The sequence below is a fragment of the Hippocampus bargibanti genome, linkage group LG07 (genome assembly GCF_051943395.1).
Source record: "Hippocampus bargibanti isolate YZ-2025 linkage group LG07, ASM5194339v1, whole genome shotgun sequence".
In the NCBI taxonomy this organism is placed as follows: Eukaryota; Metazoa; Chordata; class Actinopteri; order Syngnathiformes; family Syngnathidae; genus Hippocampus; species Hippocampus bargibanti.
Window position 1 is genome coordinate 19595927 of NC_142740.1, and position 21985 is coordinate 19617911.

General features: G+C 41.6%; 4 protein-coding genes across 4 annotated transcripts in view; 2 read left to right on the plus strand and 2 right to left on the minus strand.

The window, feature by feature from the left end:
• The first annotated feature begins 1490 nt into the window (after positions 1-1490).
• prrg1 (proline rich Gla (G-carboxyglutamic acid) 1) lies at positions 1491-7256 on the plus strand. The gene is made up of 4 exons (XM_089001182.1): positions 1491-1577; positions 2755-2792; positions 3453-3613; positions 4744-7256. The coding sequence occupies exons 2-4, from the start codon at positions 2783-2785 to the stop codon at positions 5182-5184; spliced, it is 612 nt and encodes a 203-aa protein (XP_088857308.1). The 5' UTR covers positions 1491-1577; positions 2755-2782; the 3' UTR covers positions 5185-7256.
• Positions 7257-7945: 689 nt separating this feature from the next.
• cpox (coproporphyrinogen oxidase) lies at positions 7946-12816 on the minus strand. Its single transcript, XM_089001181.1, has 7 exons — positions 12141-12816; positions 11686-11829; positions 11401-11511; positions 11139-11280; positions 9931-10149; positions 8661-8765; positions 7946-8592 (listed from the first exon to the last, which is right to left on the minus strand). The coding sequence occupies exons 1-7, from the start codon at positions 12694-12696 to the stop codon at positions 8508-8510; spliced, it is 1362 nt and encodes a 453-aa protein (XP_088857307.1). The 5' UTR covers positions 12697-12816; the 3' UTR covers positions 7946-8507.
• Positions 12817-13543: 727 nt separating this feature from the next.
• On the plus strand, positions 13544-21294 carry ccdc181 (coiled-coil domain containing 181). Its single transcript, XM_089000068.1, has 6 exons — positions 13544-13583; positions 14509-14613; positions 15674-16519; positions 17769-17915; positions 18113-18270; positions 18354-21294. Exons 1-6 carry the CDS (start codon positions 13581-13583, stop codon positions 18523-18525), a joined length of 1431 nt encoding a protein of 476 aa, XP_088856194.1. The 5' UTR covers positions 13544-13580; the 3' UTR covers positions 18526-21294.
• p3h2 (prolyl 3-hydroxylase 2) overlaps positions 21241-21985 on the minus strand; it is a 64404-nt gene continuing 63659 nt past the window's right edge. The window contains exons 14-15 of the mRNA XM_089000067.1: positions 21655-21795; positions 21241-21504 (exon numbers count right to left, since the gene is read on the minus strand). Coding sequence (XP_088856193.1) covers positions 21415-21504; positions 21655-21795 — 231 coding nt within the window. The 3' untranslated portion in view covers positions 21241-21414. The remainder of the gene's footprint in view (positions 21505-21654; positions 21796-21985) is intronic.

Here is a 21985-nt window from a genome sequence, read left to right on the forward strand (position 1 = left end):
TCATTCAGTAGTATGCTATACTTGGTCTATGCCACAAATAGAATATGCACACAACATTAGAGAAACAGCAGAATGAATTACAGTACAGCATTTGGCCTTTCCAACTAATTTCTAATGCTAAACTATACTAACACTACCATGGATTTTTTTTAACAAAGTCTATTATTGAATGTGATAGTTTTCAGAGGCGGCTCGGTAGTCGAGTGGTTAGCACACCAGCTTCACAGTGCAGAGGTCGCCGGTTCGCGTCCCAACCCGGCCTCCCTGTGTGGAGTTTGCATGTTCTCCCCGGGCCCGTGTGGGTTTTCTCCGGGTCCTCCGGTTTCCTCCCACATCCCAAAAACATGCATGGCAGGCAGATTGAACACTCTAAATTGTCCCTAGGTGTGAGTGTGAGAGTAACTGTTGTACGTCTTTGTGTGCCCTGCGATTGGCTGGCAACCAATTCAGGGTGTCCCCCGCCTCGTGCCCGAAGACAGCTAAGATAGGCTCCAGCACCCCCTGCGACCCTAATGAGGAATAAGCGGTACGGAAAATGGATGGATGGATGGATAGTTTTCAGAGGTGAGGAACTGCGCTTGATAGTATTGCACAAAACCTTTGTTGTTTTAATGGCCTCTTTCACAGCAGTCATTTTGACATATAGAACAAGAGGCCATTCAATAAGGGTGAATTTTTGCTTCAGGATTTCTGATATAGACTGAAGCTTCGATTTTTACATATTTTAACGTTGTCTCCCAGCACTTTTTCCATCTGCAACACTGTGGACTTCACATGGCCATCAGATTCTACACATATTAGCACATTTCACAATTACCTTCAGTGATTATGATTTTCTTACAAATGTTTTGACGATATTCGTGGCACAGTTACGTGCCGTTAAATTGCATTACTGTCAACTTTATAGTTTTGATAGTCTCTCTAACTGTGACATGGAAGAAGTAGTGTGAAAGACTAGGTTAAGTCTAGTAGGTTTCTAGTTTTAGATCACTGAAAAAAATATACTGCAATCATAAATGCATTGATAAAGGGTTGCTAGTCACATGGTGTCAATTGTTCTGGACAGAGCTTCGTTTCCAAAGGCCATCCAGTGTTATTGCGCATCATATATATATCTCATCTCATCTCATTTTCCGTACCCCTTATTCCTCATTAGGGTTGCGGGGGTTGCTGGAGCCTATCTCAGCTGTCTTCGGGCACGAGGCGGGGGACACCCTGAATTGGTTGCCAGCCAATCGCAGGGCACACAAAGACGTACAACAGTCACTCTCACACTCCGGGGAGAACATGCAAACTCCACACAGGGAGGCCGGACCGGGACGCGAACCGGCGACCTCTGCACTATATATATATATATATATATATACATTTTTTTTAATAGTTTGTATATTTTTAACTGACGCTCGTTACAATGATGTCCGCGTCTTTTTCAGCGACTTTCTGTGGCTTGAATGAGTTCTTTGGTCGCGTCAAAAAAAACAGTAATGCGCATGCGCATTCAATATAGCTACAGTCCTTTTAAGGGGGCGCAGGCGAGATTTGCCAGTCGTAAATGCGCATTCTGGACAACGGAGACAGTAAGTAATTTTGACTACTGTCCTCAGATATGTTTACTCACACGAAGTTATCAATGAGATAGTTTGCAAATAACATATAACGGGTTCTGAGTCGTGGGAGTAAGTTGTTTTGCCGTACGCTTTCCAAATCATCCACAACGGTTGATTGGTTGTCAAGTACGGGGCGCTAGCTAGCCTCATCCCCGCTTCACGATGCAAGCTGACGGGCCGAGACCGACACCCATTTACGTAACAGCGTTTAGATCGCCAAACACCCATCTTTTTTTAGTCCCAGTTTGAAAACCATACATGTCTTTGATGTATTTGTTTCTGTTGTCGCCTGCTCGTGATGGCTGTTTTCGTGTTATGGGGTTGCTCGAAGCCGCCCATGACCAAGTGTGGACAGTAGCCGCCATTGGTCACTCACATGGGACGACAGATGCCTGACTCGGTCAACAGTGACAGTATTTTTTCCTACAAATTATTGCATATTATTATTGTTATTGTTATTGTTATTGTTACCACCAAGTTTTCCATCACCATTTTTTAGTCATCACTGTGGTCTCGTGTAACTCACACACCTTGAAAGAAGTAGAAAAACAAAATACAATAGCTGCTGGAAAGGCAGCCACTGTCACGGCACCAATGACCTCAATTTAGACCTCAATCTACCACTGTACATTCAAGTGCACTCTTCCCTGTGTAAATAAATGGGTTGATATTCTGGGGGGTTAAAAAATAAATGCTGAATAGGAGGAATATTAGAGGTTTACGATAAGGAGGCACATTCGATAATTGTCTAACTTTTATCAGCAATACATTATAATGCATACTGATTTATGTAGCACTTTCACAACATTTGAAGTTGTAACAGAGTGCTTCACAAAACCGTTAACAAAATAAAATAATAAACATGGTACCTAACACAAAAAAACACATTTGTGAAATCCGAACCAATGTTCCCTCACAGGCTTTTTTTGTGTACAGCAGTTTGAGATGAAAGAAATAAAAGTGTCATCATGCTCGAAATGTGCACATGTTGGGTTTCAAAGTCAACAAAAAGCTGTGGCATCCATTGACGAAAAAAGAGATTGGTTCACTTCTCCTGTCCCATATCAACCCATTTCATTTCCAAGCGCCGACCGTCAGTTCCAAATCCAAATCCAGCAAGTTCAAAAATCTTGTTTATTCTTTGCAGATAACCCGGGGGAAGACTGACAGGAAGCATGGGGAGTGGTAAGTTTGCTGACATTTTACACTGTAGTTTAAACTCCCATGACTCCATCACTTATTTTCTTAGAATAGTGTCTTTATTTTATACTGTAATGTGTCTGTTTTCATCAAAGTTTGCTAAATATGCCGCTAGTGGTCCCTGGTTGATTTTTTTAAATTAGGCATGCGATTCTACTTTTTCCTTTTTTGAGCGTGTCCCATTCTCATGTATCATGTGTTTGTTTTTGGAACAAGTCTCTGAGTCACATGGACGTCATGACTTGTTAAGAAATTAACACACGAGACAGGGCATGTGGTGTTCTCGTCGAGATGTGAGAAACCAAGCACCTTTCTCGTATCAAGTTCATCCCAACAGTTTGTCCCGGGATAACTGCCAAAATTAAACTTGCTTTTGTTAGTGTGCAGAAAAAGTTGGCACCGCCTAGGCTTTGTTTCCTGAGCACCCCTGCCACTCTCTTCCTCTTTTTGTTTGTGTGTCTATCCTCCTTTTGTTCTTAGTGAGTCACATTCTTCACTGCACTTTCTTTGCTTAATTTGTTCTCGTCTTTCTTCCCCCGTGTTGCTCCTCACCGGATTGCTGACATACAACCACCACCATTTTTTAAATACATTTTCTCACAAATTGCAAAATCTCTCCCTCCAACATGCGTGGCTCAACCTCAGTGTTCCTGCCGGTGGACGCGGCCCATTCGGTGCTGCGGCGGCTGCCCAGGGCCAACTTCCTCCTGGAGGAGATGAAACAGGGCAACATCCAAAGGGAGTGCCGCGAGGAAATCTGCACCTATGAGGAGGCCCGAGAGGCTTTTGAAAATGATGACAAGACGGTAAGATGATGATGATGATGATGATGATGATGATTGGATTGGATTTACCTTTATTACTCTCGCCGTGGAGAAATTTACATTTCACAGCAGCATCGTGATCAAAGTAAGCGGAAAGGAACGGCTGAAGTAAAAAAAAACAGGAGCTGCTGGAAAGGCAGCCACTCTCGCAGCTGCGTAGGAAGTGAATATTAGCTGCAAGAAAAATAGTCAGGTGCATGGGAGTTATGTGGTGTGTGTTTGTGGGGGTTCACGGGGGTTCCTATTTGCTCTCGACTATTGTTGTCAGCTGGTGTCGTGTCTCTCAAGGCACACAATCATGTCGATTACATCATTTGAGGGCATTGTTTGGTGCTATATTGTTTTGTAGTGATTCAGAATACACGTATTTTAGAAACAAGCAACGTGACATGTTCCGACCCCTTTTAACTCATTCACTGCCAGACGTGCAAAAATGTGTCCACTGCAGTGCCAGGGTTTTTGTCATTGTCACTCGAATTCCAGGACCCACAGAATATTGAGTTTTAGGACTACATAAACATTCAATGCAGCGTAAGAAACCTTAGACTCTCTTCTTTCATCAGAAAAAGAGTTAATTCCTAAATTATATGGGTTTGGAGTTATATGAGCTTGAAATGAGGGTGGCTATCCAAAATACAATGCAATACATACATATTAGTTTATATAGGGCTTGAAATTAAACGTATTATTATTATTAACAACAGCTGAAGCTGGAACAAAGCGCTAACATGGAAAAAAGGAAAATGCTACCCCCTTGTGGAAGGGAAGCTCAAAAAACATTGCCAGAGGCCCTTGCCAGTGCTTTATCGGTAGCCAAACAAGAAAAAAACAAAACCCGAACAAATTTGGGAATGGCGCTTTAGTGTCATATTTTTTATTCCCAAATAAATTTGTGAATGGCAGTGAATGCGTTATGACGTACAAGTCACACCTGAGTTGCATAAGCAGCCACACTCTGAAAAAAAGGTTGTCATGCTACTCTGCCAAATGTCAGAATGACCATCAGCCGAAATAAAAAGTATCAGAAATGTTGCTCAATGGTTCCACCCACGGAGGTCTTGCTGGGCCTGCTCCTACCCGGTGGTCCTAACATGTGTTGTTTTTGTGGGCAGAGGCGCTTCTGGGAGGAGTACGTGCGAGAGAGCAGCCCTTCGGGAGGTTTGGAGTCAGTGGTGGGCGGCGTGCATTCCCTCTACCTGATCGTGCCGCTGCTGCTGGTGGTCTTCATCGTGGTGGCTGTTGCTGTCATTGTGTTTTGCTGCCACTCCCGCAAGCGCTCGCAGGGCAGCCCCGGCCTGGCCCACTCTCACCACGACCACGTGCTGTCGGTGGTCTCCACGGACCAGTGGGGGCGGGATTATCACGACGACCGCTCGGAACTCAGCGCCCACAGCAGCCCCGCGGGGTACCTGGGCGCAGAAGCGGCATCCACGCGGACGAGCCTCGCCGACCATCCGCCGTCGTACGAGGAGGCGGTGGGCCGCACCGACGTCCGCGTGGAGACGGAGCCCCCGCCGCAGTACGAGGACATCATCAACACCAGCGGGAAGTAAACGGACCGCTGCTTTGGCATCAGGATGCAATCTCTGCTGCCAGCACTCGAAAATTGCACTTACTAACCTTTGGAGAGGAGGACCGAGCAAGTGAATGCAGCAAATACCAAATGCAACAAACGTCTGTGCTGTCACGCTGTAGCAAGGTCAACTTCTCATTAAGACAAAGTAGGAAAAACATGTTTGTCACACCCAAGGATCTTTCCCTATGCGGTTGTACTTGTGTTTACTGGAGTTCCGTGTCACGTATTTCATGCTACTTCACTCGCGCGTCTTCATCTCCTCAATCAAGCCGCACACATTTAGAAAAGTAACATCTCCGGCTAACTTGTACTTACATCATCACGTGTGGGAAGCCATTTGAGGATTTGTTCTTCATCACAATCTTTGCCCAGCGAGGTTGTTTGAAAATTTTGTGCACTACTCAGATATTTTTTCCACTACTGTATAAATGTTCTGCACAGTAGTTGGACAACTACTGTACATGCTCCTAAATTGAGGTATAACAGAATAGTTGACAGCTGCTTGCTACTAATACTACGAGAAACATTATAACATTGTAAAAAGTTCTTTTCCAACAGGAGTTATTTTTGCTTCACAAGTAACCAGCTAAGATGCAGAAAAGTCATGAAATAGTTGGAATGAAAAAGAGTTATTCTTCAACTGTGTTAAATATATTCACAATTGAGAACATGTGCTCGGATGTCTGTGTAAGCTCTCAGTTGTACAGGAGTGGTCCATCGATGAAAAGGTTTCTTCAGCCGTCATCTGTACTTCTTTGAAGGTGTCGGACGTTTCGCTTCTTATCCAAGATGCTTCTTCAGCGAACTAAAGTCTTACTGGTAGTTTCGGCCCTATATATATATATATCCCTACTGTCCAGACATCCCTGCTCTCAGGTTGGAGGGAGCACTGATTGTTCCTATTGTCCTGACTAACGACTGGCCTGATTGCCCCACTTGCTCCGGTATCACCTCATCAGCATTACTAATCCTATGTTGCCCAAGCAGGCTGTTGTACGAACGATTAGCACTCTATCCTCTTTTATAATTACTTTACAATCCAAAAAGGCTAGTTGGTTCTCTTTAATGTCCTCGCGAGTAAATTTAATGTTGATGTCAACCGAGTTGAGGTGATCTGTGAAGGATTGAATTTCTTGTTTTTTAATTATGACAATGAGGTTAAAATCTTAGCGAAAGAACATAGATGGTTTGAAAGAGGAGTAAAAAGCGATTTTCATAAAACAGCTAAATCCTTCACGAAACCGATATGGTGGTGTGAGGTTCAATTTGGATCGTTCGTACAACAGCCTGCTTAAGCAACATAGGATTAGTAATGCTGATGAGGTGATACCGGAGCAAGTGGGGCAATCAGGCCAGTCATTAGTCAGGACAATAGGAACAATCAGTGGAGCCGCAGGGAGTAGTCCTCTGCTCCCCCCAACCTAAGAGCAGGGACCTATCAAAGCAGAGTCCGGCACCACCATGTCTGGACAGTAGGGATATATATATATATATATACTATATTGGGCCGAAACTACCAGGAAGACTTTAGTTTCCTGAAGAAGCATCTTGGATAAGAAGCGAAACGTCCGACACCTTCAAAGAAGTACAGATGACGGCTGAAGAAACCTTTTCATCGATGTACTCGGATGTAAAATGCCGAAATGACTTTCCATTCATTACACTCGAGAATGAAATGTGTTTTGTAATTTTTAAGGAATTGGACATGAGGAACAGTTTACTACATCATATACATGTTGCATATTAGGTGAAGTTTGATTATCAATCTTTGTTTGTTGGCATTTGACGTGTTGTTTCAAAGCCACACTCAACTGTGAAAATCTTCTCTCTGCCCCAAAGCTCCATACGTCGTTTGACAGTGTCTCATTACACGCGCAGGAAAATTGGAAATGAGGCATTTGAGACGGAAGCTTTGTGGAATACATTCACAGAGAAGATTATGTCGTCCATTGTGGCATGTGTCAAGTGTATTTGTGTATACATATATAAATACAGTATGTATTGTGGGTGTGAATGTCAGGTCACAGTAAAATTAACTTTTACTGCGTATGAATGCGTTAATATTTGTGGAATTATTTGAGCTGATAACTCAAAAGGAGGCACTTGTATGGAAGCTCAAAATGAGCCCTTTATTTGGACTTTATTAGTTCTAATGTCAGTTATCAAATGTTTTTAGTTTCGCCTGGTTTGATGACAATGGTCTGTTGAGAAGGATTTGCCTTGAAGCTCAAACGTCTGCATGAATTTAACCTTTCAAAACAGCTTCAACCACAGGCGTCAAACTCAATTTTCAGTTTATGTGACCCACCACAGATGATATTGTCGAGTTCATGTTTCTTGCTGAAACGATTTGTTCATTTTGACACAAAATATGTATTGATGTGAAGTGGTTTTCGAGGCATTTCTTTTCATCAAATTCCCCCTCCGAAATGAACAGTTGTTTCCTAAAATATTTGCCGGACTTATGATTGCAAAATCAATGTGTTTTAAACTATGCACACTTGAATGATAATGATTTAATGCATTTTGATGCCCAGATTGAAAAACAGTTGATGAGTCCAGGCACAGAAATAGAATATTATTGTTATTGACATTTAAGTGGATGGAGCACATCTATTTTTTTTTTATAGAACTCGGCACTCATTACTTTACATGACCCTGAAGTAAGTTGTTTGTTTCCCATCTAACTCACTGCTACACAATGCCTTTGTAAAAGTCAGGCAACATAAAATGCAAGAAACCTGTAATAAATCTTTATTAATATGTACAAAAGTGTGATATCTTTTCATCTCTCCATTATTTGATTATTTGACACAAGGTTCGTACATATGCTGCACCTATCCCAACTGTCTTTGGGCAGCAGGCAGGTACAAAGGAGAATGAATGGAAATGGAAAATGTCACATCAATTTATATTTAGTACTTTTATCATGTGTACATGGGATTGGTCACCAAGTTTATCCCAGTACCGGTGACGTGACATTACAATTGTGTATTGTGATCCAAATGATGGGCACATTATATATACCTTGCAGATGACCATTTCTGTTGTGGATTATTTGTTTTTAAAAAAAGTTGCAACATGTGAAATTTGTAATTTGTCCTCGCACCACGCCTCATACAGTCACCTTTGCATGAAACATTATCCAAAAGGCAAACATTGAACTGCTGTAGAGAGGAACCAGACCAGAAAAACAAGTGGCACCTTTTCAACAATTACATCATTGCAAGGAAATGCATTCATGTGGTATGCGTTCAGATGCTCCGTCCATATTGACGAGTAAACCTAACGATACGGTGCTCACAGCCACTCCTTTGGGTTTCGTAATACCTCCAGCATCTCGGCCTCTCGGGTCCCAATGGCGGGCTCGTGCATGTACTCCCACCTGAGGAGGAAAGGTCCACTCGGTCAACTCAGACACGCCGGCAGCCTTGATGACGTTGCGCCACTTACCTGGCGGTAAGGGGAAGGGACATGAGGATGCTCTCGATTCGGGATCCCGGCGTGGCCAACCCGAATTTCACTCCTCTGTCATACACCAAGTTGAACTCCACATACCTGAAGCACAATGTCACGCTGGTCTCACATGTGACAATTTTGTGTGGGTTTTAAAGGGCAACCGACGTCACTTTTTTGTTTTTTAACCGACATCAGAAAAACGTTTTATAGCATCTAAAATACCCAAAACACGCAGAATGATATTTTCATTAAAATGCAAAACACCAATAAAAATGACTTAAAGTGTCCAAAATCTGCAAAAAATTGAGCTGCGAATTGGGCATTTTCAGAAAGTCCCGCCCCCAATTTGTGAGGTCACGCCAAGACGTCTTGCATTGCTGGAGAATCCAAACAATGGCTTCAGATTCGGAGAATATGCTTTATTGTTACACATCCAGTTATGAATATGATTCAAATAGTTCTGAAGAGGAAAGCATACATGTTTGCAATCGATTAAAGAATTATACGTGCCATTTTGAGGTAACATTGGGGGAAAATCTCTCACCCCAAAAAAGAGGCACAAAATGGCGACCTCCAGTGGCCACCTCCGCTTCCACAGGCTGATAAATTCCTTATATGGAGCTTGGATGCCCTCTTCTGTCGGCTTTTGGGTGCAACACGGTTCTCAGACCAAACATGTACAACAAAATCCATTGCTACAATGTGTCTTTTTTCGGTCAGGGGGCGGTCCTTTCATGACGTTACGTACGGACTCGTCACCAACTCAAAAACAAGACTTCCTGAATATTCAGAGCGAGTCTTAAAACGTAAAATAACGCGGTGGGATCTTATTAAAATACGCCCAGTAGAAGTCATTTGAAGCCATTTTACAAATTATGGACACAACTTGTCCGGAGACATCGGTTGTCCTTTAAGTCAAAAGCAGACAGAATCGTTATTATTATTATTATTATTATTATTATTATTATTATATAAATCAATTTGTATTATATTGTAAAATGACATTCATATCCAAATACTTTTATTGTGAAAACTAGATTATTACATTTTTGCCACGGTACATTTTTTTGTTTAATTTGTGACTTTTTTATGATGATATAAAATTTTCTATATTTTTCCTGATTACATTTTCCTTGAAAATATGCCGCTTTTTAAACTCGAAAATCTGACTTTATTCTTGTAAAACTACAATGTTTATCTTGGGAATATCCAATGAGTAGTATGCCTTTTCTTTTCAGGGTGGGCTGAACAGCGACACGCTTACCTTCCTCGTCGCATCTGCTGCCAGTCCTTCTCCTCTGCGGTGAAAGGATCGCGCAGGTGTTTGTGCACAATGGGCAGGTAGCAGGGCACCACTGTGCGAGCGCAGCTCTTGACGAAACTGAAAGCCTCCGCCTGACTGGGGCCGTCGAGATCGTCGAAAAAGATGCCCCCAATGCCTCGAGTCTCCCCTCTGTGGCGGACGTAGAAGTATCGGTCACACCTGCATGACAGCATTGGAATAAGGAGATTAACTTGTGGAATTAGTGAAGGGCGACAAAAAATAATTAGTACCCTGCAATTGGCAGCAATCATCTTGGCATATTTTTAAACAGCTTTTGTAGTTTATGGAATTATATTCAGAGGGGGTCAAAATAAACTGTCCATTAAAGGAAAACCGACATCTCCGGACAAGTTGTGTCCATAATTTGTAAAATGGCTTCAAATGACTTCTACTGGGCGTATTTTAATAAGATTCCACCGCATATAGCTATATTTTATGTTTTAAGACTCGCGCTGAACATTCAGGAAGTCTTGTTTTTGAGTTGGTGACGAGTCCTCACGTGATGTCAGAAAAGGACCGCCTCCTGACCGTAAAAAAGACGCATTGCATCACGGCAATGTATTTTGCTGTACTGTTTTTTTTAAACCCTTGTGTTACATCCAAAAGCCGCCAACAGAGGGAGTCCAAGCTCCATGCCTGTGGAAACGGGCTGATACATTCCTCACAGGAGCTGGTCGCCATTTTTCCGCCTCTTTTGTGGGACGTTACATTGCAGTCCAGATGCCTCAAAATGACACGGAAGGACTTCTTTAATCGATGGCAAACATGTATGCTTTCCTCTTCAGAACTATTTGAATCATATTCATAACTGGATGTGTAACAAGAAAGCATATTATCCGAATCTAAAGCCATTGTTTTTTTTTTGTGTTTTGCATTTGACTAAAAATATCATTCTGCGTGTTTTGGGCATTTTAGATGCTATAAAACGTTTTTCTGATGTCAGTTAAAAAACAAAAAAGTGACGTCGGTTGCCCTTTAAATATTGACCTGAAATTACTTGAGAACTGTCACCCATTGCAATGCATCAGATAACCACGGTCAAAACGGTCTTTTCCTACACTGCTGTCTTATCAGCATCACGCAGTCAAGAAACACCCTCAGCATCCCATGTGATGACATCACACCCTCAGGCACGCACCCCTTTGTACCATTTCTTGAAGTCGGGGTAGTATTGCGAGTGGTGCTTGTCGCAGGCCTCCTTCAGCGTGTTGTGAAAGTGAAAAGCATCTTCTTTATCGACATAAACCGGAGTCAGGTCTGTGCCGCCACCGAACCACCACAGTTTGGAGCCTACAATACACACAAATAGAAAACAGAAGACAAGGGTGACAATTCATCCATGAGTTGAATGGAGTCATGGATACGAAGACTCGGCTGCTGACGTCAAGGAGCAGACAATGACATGCTCACCGTCTTCCTCCTCGATCTCAAAGTATCTGTAGTTGAAGTGCACGGTGGGGATGTGGGGGTTCTTGGGGTGGATTACGGAGCTCACCCCCATGGCACAAAATGGTAGTTTGCCTGAGAAACATAACACATATGATTGTTTTTGCTTTGATACTTTATGTCCTCTATGCCCGTCAAGCTTCTCCTGTGACATTTTAGCATTGTTTTATCTTATTGTGGTTCATTTCTGTGACACCCAGAAATGCTAAAATATTACTCTGAACATTTAATGAAGGTGACGGCGCTTACCATCTTTCCCTTTTAGGACCTTGCCCCTACTCCTCATCTGCTTGGCCGCCTCTTCTGTCAAGTTCCCGAACACAACTGACACATTAACGCCGGCCTTCTCAAATAATTTCCCATCCTGCATCACACAGCTGATCCCACCACCACCTGAAATACAACATGTATGATTTTTTTTCATGCATGCAAACATCAGCATTTTGCAAAACTGAGAATTCTATGCATGAATGAAATATAACTCCCAAGATGACATAAACATTTGGGAAAATATGGAATAAAGCACTCAAAAGAGTGAAACTTTGGGGAATGTGAAAATAATGTGAAACATGTCCCAAATTAGATAAACGTTGAGAAATATGTGACATTTGGAAACATTTCCCCAAAAGCGCGGGATGCCTTATATTGTATGGAATGTGCAGTATATGTGTAAATGCTCTTCACCAAACGACAGTGCCTCCGACCTTCTTTTCTTTCCCAGCGATCCACCTTGAACGTCCCACCGTCCACCGCCTCCAAAGCTTTGCAGAAATCGGCCTGTGTCTCCATAATGAGCATTTCCATCCTGGTGCACATCTCGCCTTTCCTCCGCTGCAGGACTTCGACGTCAGTGACCGGAGGAGACATGAATCGCCGGCATCTCGCCAAGATGTCCTCTTCCTTCTGGTCCTCCTCGACCGCCCGGGGTACCAGAGTCGCCATCTCGGCCCTGTGCAGGTGGTTGATGTTTGCCAGAAAGCCCGTGAAGGCAGCGGCTGCGGTGACTGCAGCGGCCCCGCTCAGCGCCAAGGCTCCACGCCTGCAGCTTCGCCCGCCGGTTGATGACCTGCTTGCGTTCCCTTGGGACATGAAACGTTGGCCGGTAGTTCTTGACGACCATGTTGCCGGGGACGAGGAACTAATGTGAGGCAAACCAGACAAATGAGACTCCCCCGTTCTCAAAAGCCCCTTTAAATGAGAACTAACACATCGCCTCGACGTAACCTGTGCTGTATTCCTAACGAATACGACAATGGTCATTTTTAAAGGAAAACACGTTATATTGTCCTGACTTAACTCTGTCAGTTACTGAACGTGCAGAAACTCACGTTATCAAAACCTGCTGATAACAGTTTGACACCAACGAGCACGCACTTCCGAGTCGTGAGAGATGCATTATGGGAATTGTCGTTTTTATATACATCTACAACTGGACATTCCCCTGATCGGCAAAATAAAAGTCCCAGAAAGCTGTGCGACTCAACAAAGGATGCATTCATGGAACACACGCAGAATGTCCATTTTATTTCGATAGATAAATAGATGGATGGACGGATAGATAGATAGATAGATAGATAGATAGATAGATAGATAGATAGATAGATAGATAGATAGATAGATAGATAGATAGATAGATAGATAGATAGATAGATAGATAGATAGATAGACAAATTCACAACAAATCTCGAACATATACAGTATTTTAATGGGTACAAATATGACTTAACAGTATTAAGGTGCCTGCGTAGTGTTAGTTTTGGCATTTAGTTTAATTGTTTTGAACATACTGTAATTGAACAAACACAAAATCATTATTAAATGACATTTCATAAATACTCAACCCAATTTACGTGACGATATTTCGTTTTTTTTTTTTTTTTTTTTTTTGTTTTCTTAGTCAGCTCATGCGAGTGGGCTTTTATAGTCGTAAGTGCGCATGAGCGAGTGTAAATGTTTTCAGTCTCTATGGCGACGGGACAGCTAATGCTTTTAGAGTTGCAGACAGCAAGAGATTATGTGCTACGAGCAGGTGTCGCTCCGCAGACTGACAGGCTCAGTGTGTATGGGACACCTTTAAATGGTGGAAGAGAAGAAGCTCGAGTTGACCGTATTTTCACTCTTCATGACTAGTAACGCACGAACCTATGGTAAGTTTATAGACAAATATTGCTTTTTAATTCAGAAGGTTTCGCGTGAAATCCAATCTAGCAAAGTTTTAATTAGAATTTCCAAGAAACCAAATCAATTAGGAATAAGATATCAGACAGGCGTCACCGCTGTTTGTAACACCTGATCTGATGTAGGAAATTGGATGATTATGATGATGATGATGATAATTTATTTGTCAGGTATAGTGTTATATCATTTAATATCACGATTTAACTCACAATCCAAAAATCAAAACTGTCTTCTACATCGTCCATTAGCAAAATGACAAGGTAGACGGAGTGCTTGTTTCAACAAGAGTAAATGTATTTTAAAGCAGTAAACAAAAGGAACAGATAACCAAATAATTCACATAAAATGTTAAAGCAAAGAATACTATTCACGCAAACGTTTTAATAAACTGCGAACAATTATAGTCTCTATTGAAGTTAGTAATACTACTTCTATCATTACTCCTACCAATGACAATGATTTGTTTTTGCAGTATATGGCACTCTTTTGTATCCTCAGCTAGATGTGTACATTTGTAGACACAATAATGACTGTATTTGGCATTTGCATTACGTGAAAGTGACAATGACTCTTAATAAGGAGAATTTCTGGTGGTTTGGTTGTCATTTATTCATCCATTGTAAAATCAAACCTTTAGGAACAACAAAACCAGGGCATTTGTAATTGAGTAATTCACAACGTTGACTTTCTTACCAATGGATTGGAATCAGTGCATTGTTTTCTATGTCTCACCTCAATTCAGCTTGCACAAGCCTTCCCACAATCCTGAACAGGATAAGCAACACATGTACATGAAACGAATGGCATACGACAGCAGTATTAACCGTAATAAAATAAAATGATGTGTTATCACTCCATATATTCATACAATATTTGATCTTGTCTTGATGATAGATCATGAGTGAGGTGGTTTGCACAAAATCCGAGGAGGCGTATGAGGATGACTTTGAGAAGGATCTGGACTGGCTGATTCATGAGGAAAGTCGGAACGAGGAGCAAGTAAGTGAAACCCACGAGCTGACATACTGTACTACAGTAATGATATCCTTTCACTGTGCTGCAATATTCATGAACACGTGAATATGCAGTCACACGGGTGTACCAACGATGATCAGTTGAACAGCTAAAATTGTACAAACAGGACTACAGTGGAAACTCGAGTTAACGGTCTGATTGGGCAAAAGGATTATCCGTTACAATGTCCATGTACTTTTTAATGTTTTTTTTTCATTATTTAAATGTGTACAACTCAATTAGTGTTAAGAAGAAGAAATAAAAAACTTGAAACTGTTTGAAATAATTATCCATTTTTACCTCATAGGTGTTTGAGGGATCATAATAGCGTGCTTTTCCCATTCAGGAGTCACAATGTTAGTGATTCCTTTACTCATCTCCTGTTATTTCATTCACTGCCATTCCCGAATTTATTTGGAATTGAAAAGCATGGCATGTAGCGCCATTCCCGAATTTGTTCGGGTTTTGTCTTGCGCGGTTGGTGCATTTTAAGCTTCTGTCAGACCTCTGGCAATGTTTTTCCCTCCCACGAGATGGCAGCATTTACCCTTTGTACAGCCGCCCCCGTTTTCAATGCAGATAACTCGACAACCAAGTAAGCTCGAAATGAACGTTTTTTTCCTGATGAAAGAAGAGATGCTAAGGTTTCTTATGTTGCATTGAATGTTTATGTAGTCCTAAAACTCAATATTCTGTGGGTTTTGCAATTTGAGTGAAAATGACAAAAACCCTGTCCCTGGAAAAGACACATTTTTGCAAATCGTCTCACAGTGAATGAGTTATATGAGAAGCCATAAATAAGGGCTTTACAATAACAAACGACTGTACAGTAAATAAATGCTAGTAGTATGTGTGGGAGATATCTATTGTGCGACTGGGAGCTGAGTAAAAAAAACAAACAAACAGAAAAAAAAATGTATAAAATTAGTTGGATACAACCCATCAGATTGTTCTGAGTCTGGTTAATGTTGTGGGAAAATAATTGAAGAGATAGTCACAGAAAGGTTGGTCACCCCTGTACTAAATGTATATTAACACCACACAGGGACCTAACTATGAGGACATTGAAGCGGATATTGACAAAGAGCTCGCTGAGGATGACAAACAACATCAAGTGAAGGAGAGAAGTCAAAAGTCCAATGAACAAGAGCACGATGAGGAGAGGTGGCCCTCACCGATGGACCCGCTTGAGTACGATTCGGAGAGAGACAGCCCTAATAAATCCTTTCATGCGACACCGCCTCCTTTGGGTGTGGGGGAGCAGACGGATGAAGAAAAAAAGTACATCTTGGGAAAAATCCAACAAGCCAACAAGGAGCTGCAGGATCAAGAAGCTCCAAATTTAAGCAGAAGACGGCGACTTCAGTTTAAAGAGACACTGGTTACCTTAGCGGTGCCTCCGATGCCGTTGGAAAATGACACCAAAGAGGTGGATATCACAGAGATGGAAGTGTCAGGGAGGTTGTCCGAGCTGAAACTGTCCCCGCGAGAGGAGCATCAAGGTGGGATGAGAGACGAAGTGTCAAAAGAGGGAAGGGTCCTTGTGGAAAAAGATGGAAAGTTTGATCTTGTCAGCCTCAAAGAGATGGAAAACCAAGTCCTCCTTCCTGCAATCACACTGGAGCACACAAGCAACCTTAAGAAGAGCCCAACATCAGTCGCATCGCCGCACTTGCCCGTCAGAGCTGCTTCCGATCGCCTGCAGGCACCCCGACCTCCGGAAAGGCCCAGCTCGGCCTGCCCTAGCCACAGAGGAGGTCAGAAGAGAGGAACCAAGAGGCGAGTGCAGTCAGCCAGCGGGGCGCCTTCACAGGCCACGTTCAAGCTGTCACCTCAGCAGAAGGAACTGCTGCTCAAAGTTCAGGAGAGAAAGGAGAAGATGACCAGAGAGGTAAAGACACTAACTGAGACCTGCCCAGTGTTATTGTACTGTAGTTCATGAAAACTAACTACAACTAACCATTTCTTAAATGAATAAATTAAAACAGGGCGGCCCGGGAGACAAGTGATTAGCATGCCGGCTTCACAGTGGAAAGGTCATGAGTTCAAATCCTTATCCGGCCTCCCTGTGTGGAGTTTGCATGTTCTCCCTGAGGCCGTGTGGGTTTTCTCCGGGTCCTCCGGTTTCCTCCCACATATGCAAAAACATGAATTGCAGGCTGACTGAACACTAAAATTGTCCAGTGGTGTGAGAGCGGATGGTTGTTTTTCTCTGTGTACCCTGTGATCGGCTGGTAACCAATTCAGGGTGTCCCCCGCCTGGTGCCCGAAGATGGGTTGGGCTCCAGCACCATCCGCGACCCTAATGACCATAAAGCGGGCTGGAAAACTGATGGATGGATAGAAATAAAACAAAAACAAGTGTGTTTAAATGGCAAATACCATGAAATTATGTGAAATTAATTTTACCCTTACTAAACAATTCAAATTCATGACAATTCAAGAAATTTTAAATGTAGATTCATTGTCATATCTGTTCATTTCTAAACGGAAATGTATTTTATATTTAATTAAGTCTGAAAAGGCTTAAAATTTGATCAGTTTGAATATTAACGGCTGCTGTGAAATGTAAATGTCTCCACTGTGACACTAATAAAAGCAAATATAATATAATATAATATAATATAATATAATATAATATAATATAATATAATATAATATAATATAATATCATAATATAATTAATGTAATATCTAATGAACTATCTTGTCTTTGTAGCTGATAAATTAAAGACAGGTTAAACATGATTTGAAAATCATTGTGATTTTACTTTTCTGCGTTTGTTAATATCAAGAATGTATCTGATGTGCGTTGTGATTAATTCATCCTAATTGCTTTGTTGTATTCGTCTTGGCCGTTAGAGGGCAGTAAAATGTAAAACAAAATCATGCATTGTAAATGACTAAATATTTTTTTAATTCAATTTTAAAACAATATATGACTATGAGTATAGTTGTATTTACCACCACATGTCACTTTATGTTCAAATATCCATTATGGCTCATTTTAAAACATTTTATTTGTCCGAAATGCCAGCTGATTACGTCAAACAAACTCACATTTGCCACCCCACAACGAAACGCTGGCTGACGGTTTTATTCAAAGCCTGTCATTCAAATCCCAAAAATATATGGTGCCAGGCGGCGCAGAGGAAGATGGAGGAAGAGGAGCATAAAAAGCAAGAAAACGAGTTGGCATTCAAAGCCTGGCTGCTGAGAAAGAGAGACCAGCTGCAACAGGAGAGGAGAATTCACAGAGCGCAGGAGATGGAGAGGACGCATTTGCAGGTAATCGCGACAGGACAGAATCCGAAAGTAAAATGTAGAACGTAAAATTAGCCCACGCTTCAAAACACCCCATCTTAATCCCGCACTGGGAGCAATGTAAAACAGTCAATGAGAAATAAAACTAAATAATTCGTGGGTGAGAGTGTGGCGGTGAGAAGTTTGTAACCATTGTGTTTTTAAAAATGTGTCTCGAGCAGAAGGGCTCCAGTGAACCGGAGGAGGCTTTCCGACTGTGGCTTCAGAGGAAACAGGAGCAGCAGCAGCGAGAGAAGCAGCTCGTGCAACTGAAGAGGTTGGAGGAGGACGGCGGTTATCTCCTCCGAAGCCGAGAGGAGTGCGAACGTGCCTTCAAGCTGTGAGATCATCGTCATTTGTGGCTTTCTTTTATTTTCTCTGAAAATCACAAGCGTTAGGTTTGACCGACACATCCTCCCCTAGATGGCTGACCCGAAAGCGGGCGGAAAAGAGGGCGGAGGAACGGGTGGCTCGGGAGCGGTCGCGTCGTTTTATGCTCGAGGAGCGTCGGGCGAGGCGCATGCGCGACTTGCTGTGCACGGCCAGCGACACCAGGACGTTCAGGTTTACCGATCAGCTCACCTGTCCCTTCTGAAGCGGGTCGACGAGGGCCCTTCACTTTCATTCTCCAGGTTTGGAACTGTCTGAAATAAACAACGTACCCCCGCCCCCCATTGTTTATATTACAGGTGTCGACGTTTTCCTCGAAATATTCAATGTAATTTATACTTTAACACAGAGAGTCTATTTATTTGATCATCTATTAACTCATTCACTGCCATTCATGAATGTATTCGAGAATATGACATAGAAAAAATACGACAGAGCGCCATTCCCGAATTTGTTCGGGGTATTTTTTCAAGCGTGGGTGCCGATAAAGTGGTCTCTGGCAAAGTTTTTAATTTTCCACAATGGCGCAGCATTTCCATTTTTCCATGTTTGCGCTTTGTTCCAGCTTCAGCTGTTGTTAAAGCGCTATACAATGGGTCCTCTGTTTACAAACACCTTGCCTTACGAAATTTTAAAAAGTTTACGAACGTTAAATTTATGACAATTAAACCTTGGCATAAGCACTACTTCACATGGAGCGCCGCCCCAATATCTTTTCTCTGAAATCTCTACCACTGGAAAGGTAATCAAAATAATTCATATTTCAATTTGTATTTTGAATTATGACCTTGAAACGTTGCATCTGAATTTTAAAATCATTTGTTTGGAACTGGCAGCTCGACTTAGACTGTCCAGGTCACTTTGCAGAAGTCTGGGATTCGATTCTGATTTCTTTTGTGGAGTTTGAATGAATACATGCTCAACTGGCTGTCGGGAATCTGCTCCAGAATTATTATATATCCTTCGTAAAGAAGATAGTAACTAGTGCATGACACGTGCCTTTGACTTTGGCCTAATATTGCATTTCGTGATCTAGTGAAGCACATGAGTTTATCGTCTGGTGCATAGTTGTCTTATTGATGAGTAAAAGGGTAGTTTAACACTTATGATACTGCAGCAGTCATGGCCAGCTGTATTTTCATACTTTCGTATTAGGAAATATTTATTATACTTTAGTTGTTAAGATGTTCTCAAAAAAGGTGACCTGCTATGGAGGGTTGAATTTGTATTTTACTGTATGATTTGATGAACTCACTTTTGGTCGCAATCTCACTGACATGTTGTGTCTGTAAATATTGAGTTTTTTTTGCTGTTTTCTTTGTTATATTTTAATTTAGTTCAGATTTTTCCTCATTGTTTACTTAAAGCACATCCATTACAGTAACCGCTTAGCATTCCATATCTACATTATTGTGACAATTTCAATTGGGACAAAAACAGCAATGTTATGTATCTTAACTTCACTGCCTGACGTGCAAAAATGTGTCCACTCCAGTGCCAGGGGTTGGAATTCATTGTCACTTGAATTCCAGGACCCACAGAATAGTGAATAATAATAATAATAATAATTAATGTTGAGCACAACAACGAATAATAATAATACATTTAATTTCTAAGCGCCTTTGAACTCTCAAGGACACTTTAAATACACCATTAGAAACCTTACTAAACAAAAGTTAATTTCTAAATTTTCTGGGTCTGGAGTTATATGACTTTGACATGAGGTTGGCAGTCCAAAATACAATGCCAGACATACATATTGATTTACATAGCGCTTTAACAACAGCTGTAGCTGGAGAACTAACATGGAAAAAAGTGGAAAAGAAAAACATTGCTAGAGGCCATAGCCAGTGCTTTATCGGCAGCCAAGCATGAAAAAACAAAACCCGAACAAATTCTGGAATGACGCTCTATGTCATGTGTTCAATTCCCGAATAAATTAGTGAATGGCAGTGAATGAGTTAAAAAATGAATTTATGTTGACGTATTACATTTACAGATATAACAGTTTATAGTTTAATCTGTAGAATCAATTTATAAATATGCTCAAGCACAATTGGTTGAGACTGCATGTGACAATAAGTAAAATAAAAAACATACCGACACAAACCGTCTATAATTTATTAGGGCCTGTAAACATACAAGATTGTGCATTTCATCATTAAATATCAGTGAAAACAAGTGTCAAACCTCACCCAACCGGATTGAAGCTCTTTGAATCTGTGCAGACACAAACAAAACATATTTCACCCCCCATTGAATTTACAGTGCATGACTCTGTCTTATCACCTGTATATCAACACAAATCTCAAACATATTCCTTGAAACAGGAAAGATCAATATTTTATGATAAAAAGCTTCCCACATGAAACGCAGACAGCCGTGACAGCGGCTGTCTACGTATTAAAACATAAATTAAAAACACAACATAAAATACAGACACATTTCCCCCAAACTTGACAGAGAAGTACCGAGTGCATGATTATTATAAATAGATATAATATTCAGAACACATCTCTTTAAAATAGTGCCACTTAAAAAAAAAAAAACAGTGCACTGTCTACTTTGAGGACAACAATTACTGGCATGGGAAAAAATAAAAACAACTGATTTGGACCTGGAAAGTACCTACTTGTCAAGTATTACTGAGCATTGATGTAACAATGTACATACAATGTGTTCATCCACACTAAAAACCAAGATGTTGAACTCAAAACAGCCAAAAGCGGGAACAAAAAATCTCCCATTGACACTTTCACAGATCAGCGAGTCATAAAACAACAGCAAGAAACAGCAAGAGCACGCTCCAGCAAAACCACAAAAACAGTCCCCTCCCCTTCCCACTCGCATAAACACACACGCACACACACACACACACACACACACACACACACACACACACACACACACACACACACACACACACACACACACACACACACACACACACACACACACACACACACACACATACGTGTAATCCCAATATCATCGAACCTGCAATTGAAATACAAGTACAAAAATAGATTTGTTTCTGATTCAAAAGCCCCACAATAAATAAATATAATCAACAATCAGATGAGGTGTAGGATGTTTACAGTTCATCTTTGGGGTTGATGTCGAGGTCACCAGCCATAGACTGGCTGACCCAGTTTTGGACCACCTCGTCTGCCTTCAGTCTCTCCTACACAATCAACAAGCGGGCAGTCGTTTACTGTCTCTGCTTAGGCAAGAGAAAATTCTTTCCCTTTGGATGTTTAATTCCTGATGATTTTTTTGGGAAAATGTTGCGATCATGTGAACATGCAGAGAAAGGACTGAAAAAAGGGCATACCATTTCCTTGTAGAGTGGATCAAAGGTGAACCACAGAGCCATAGCACACCTCTGACCTTCCGTGACGGCTTTCACGCCGTGCGGATTGTCCCTGCCGGAGGTGAACGCCACCATCCTGCCACACTTGGGTTTCACAGATGCCTGGAGAAGAAGCGGAAACCAAATCAATGCCCAATCGCTTTTAATTTCATGCTTATTTCGCATTAAACAATGCACACACACACAAACAGTTTACAAACCTTTACAGGGACAATTAATTTACATTCATAATGGCTGGGGATTGAACCCACAACCTCTGGGTTGAAAGATGACCAGTTTAACATTGAAACAT

Bases quoted from the DNA above. Each gene is read 5' to 3' on its own strand.
- prrg1 (XM_089001182.1), top strand. The intron at 3,614-4,743 runs GTAAGATGATGA...TTTTGTGGGCAG, and splicing joins TTGAAAATGATGACAAGACG to AGGCGCTTCTGGGAGGAGTA.
- cpox (XM_089001181.1), bottom strand. From the start codon at position 12,696: ATGACCATTGTCGTATTCGTTAGGAATACAGCACAGGTTACGTCGAGG. The intron at 11,830-12,140 runs GTCGGAGGCACT...GTTGTATTTCAG, and splicing joins TCGCTGGGAAAGAAAAGAAG to GTGGTGGTGGGATCAGCTGT. The intron at 10,150-11,138 runs GTACAAAGGGGT...GCTGTCATGCAG, and splicing joins TACCCCGACTTCAAGAAATG to GTGTGACCGATACTTCTACG.
- ccdc181 (XM_089000068.1), top strand. The intron at 14,614-15,673 runs GTAAGTGAAACC...AACACCACACAG, and splicing joins AAAGTCGGAACGAGGAGCAA to GGACCTAACTATGAGGACAT. The intron at 17,916-18,112 runs GTAATCGCGACA...TGTCTCGAGCAG, and splicing joins TGGAGAGGACGCATTTGCAG to AAGGGCTCCAGTGAACCGGA.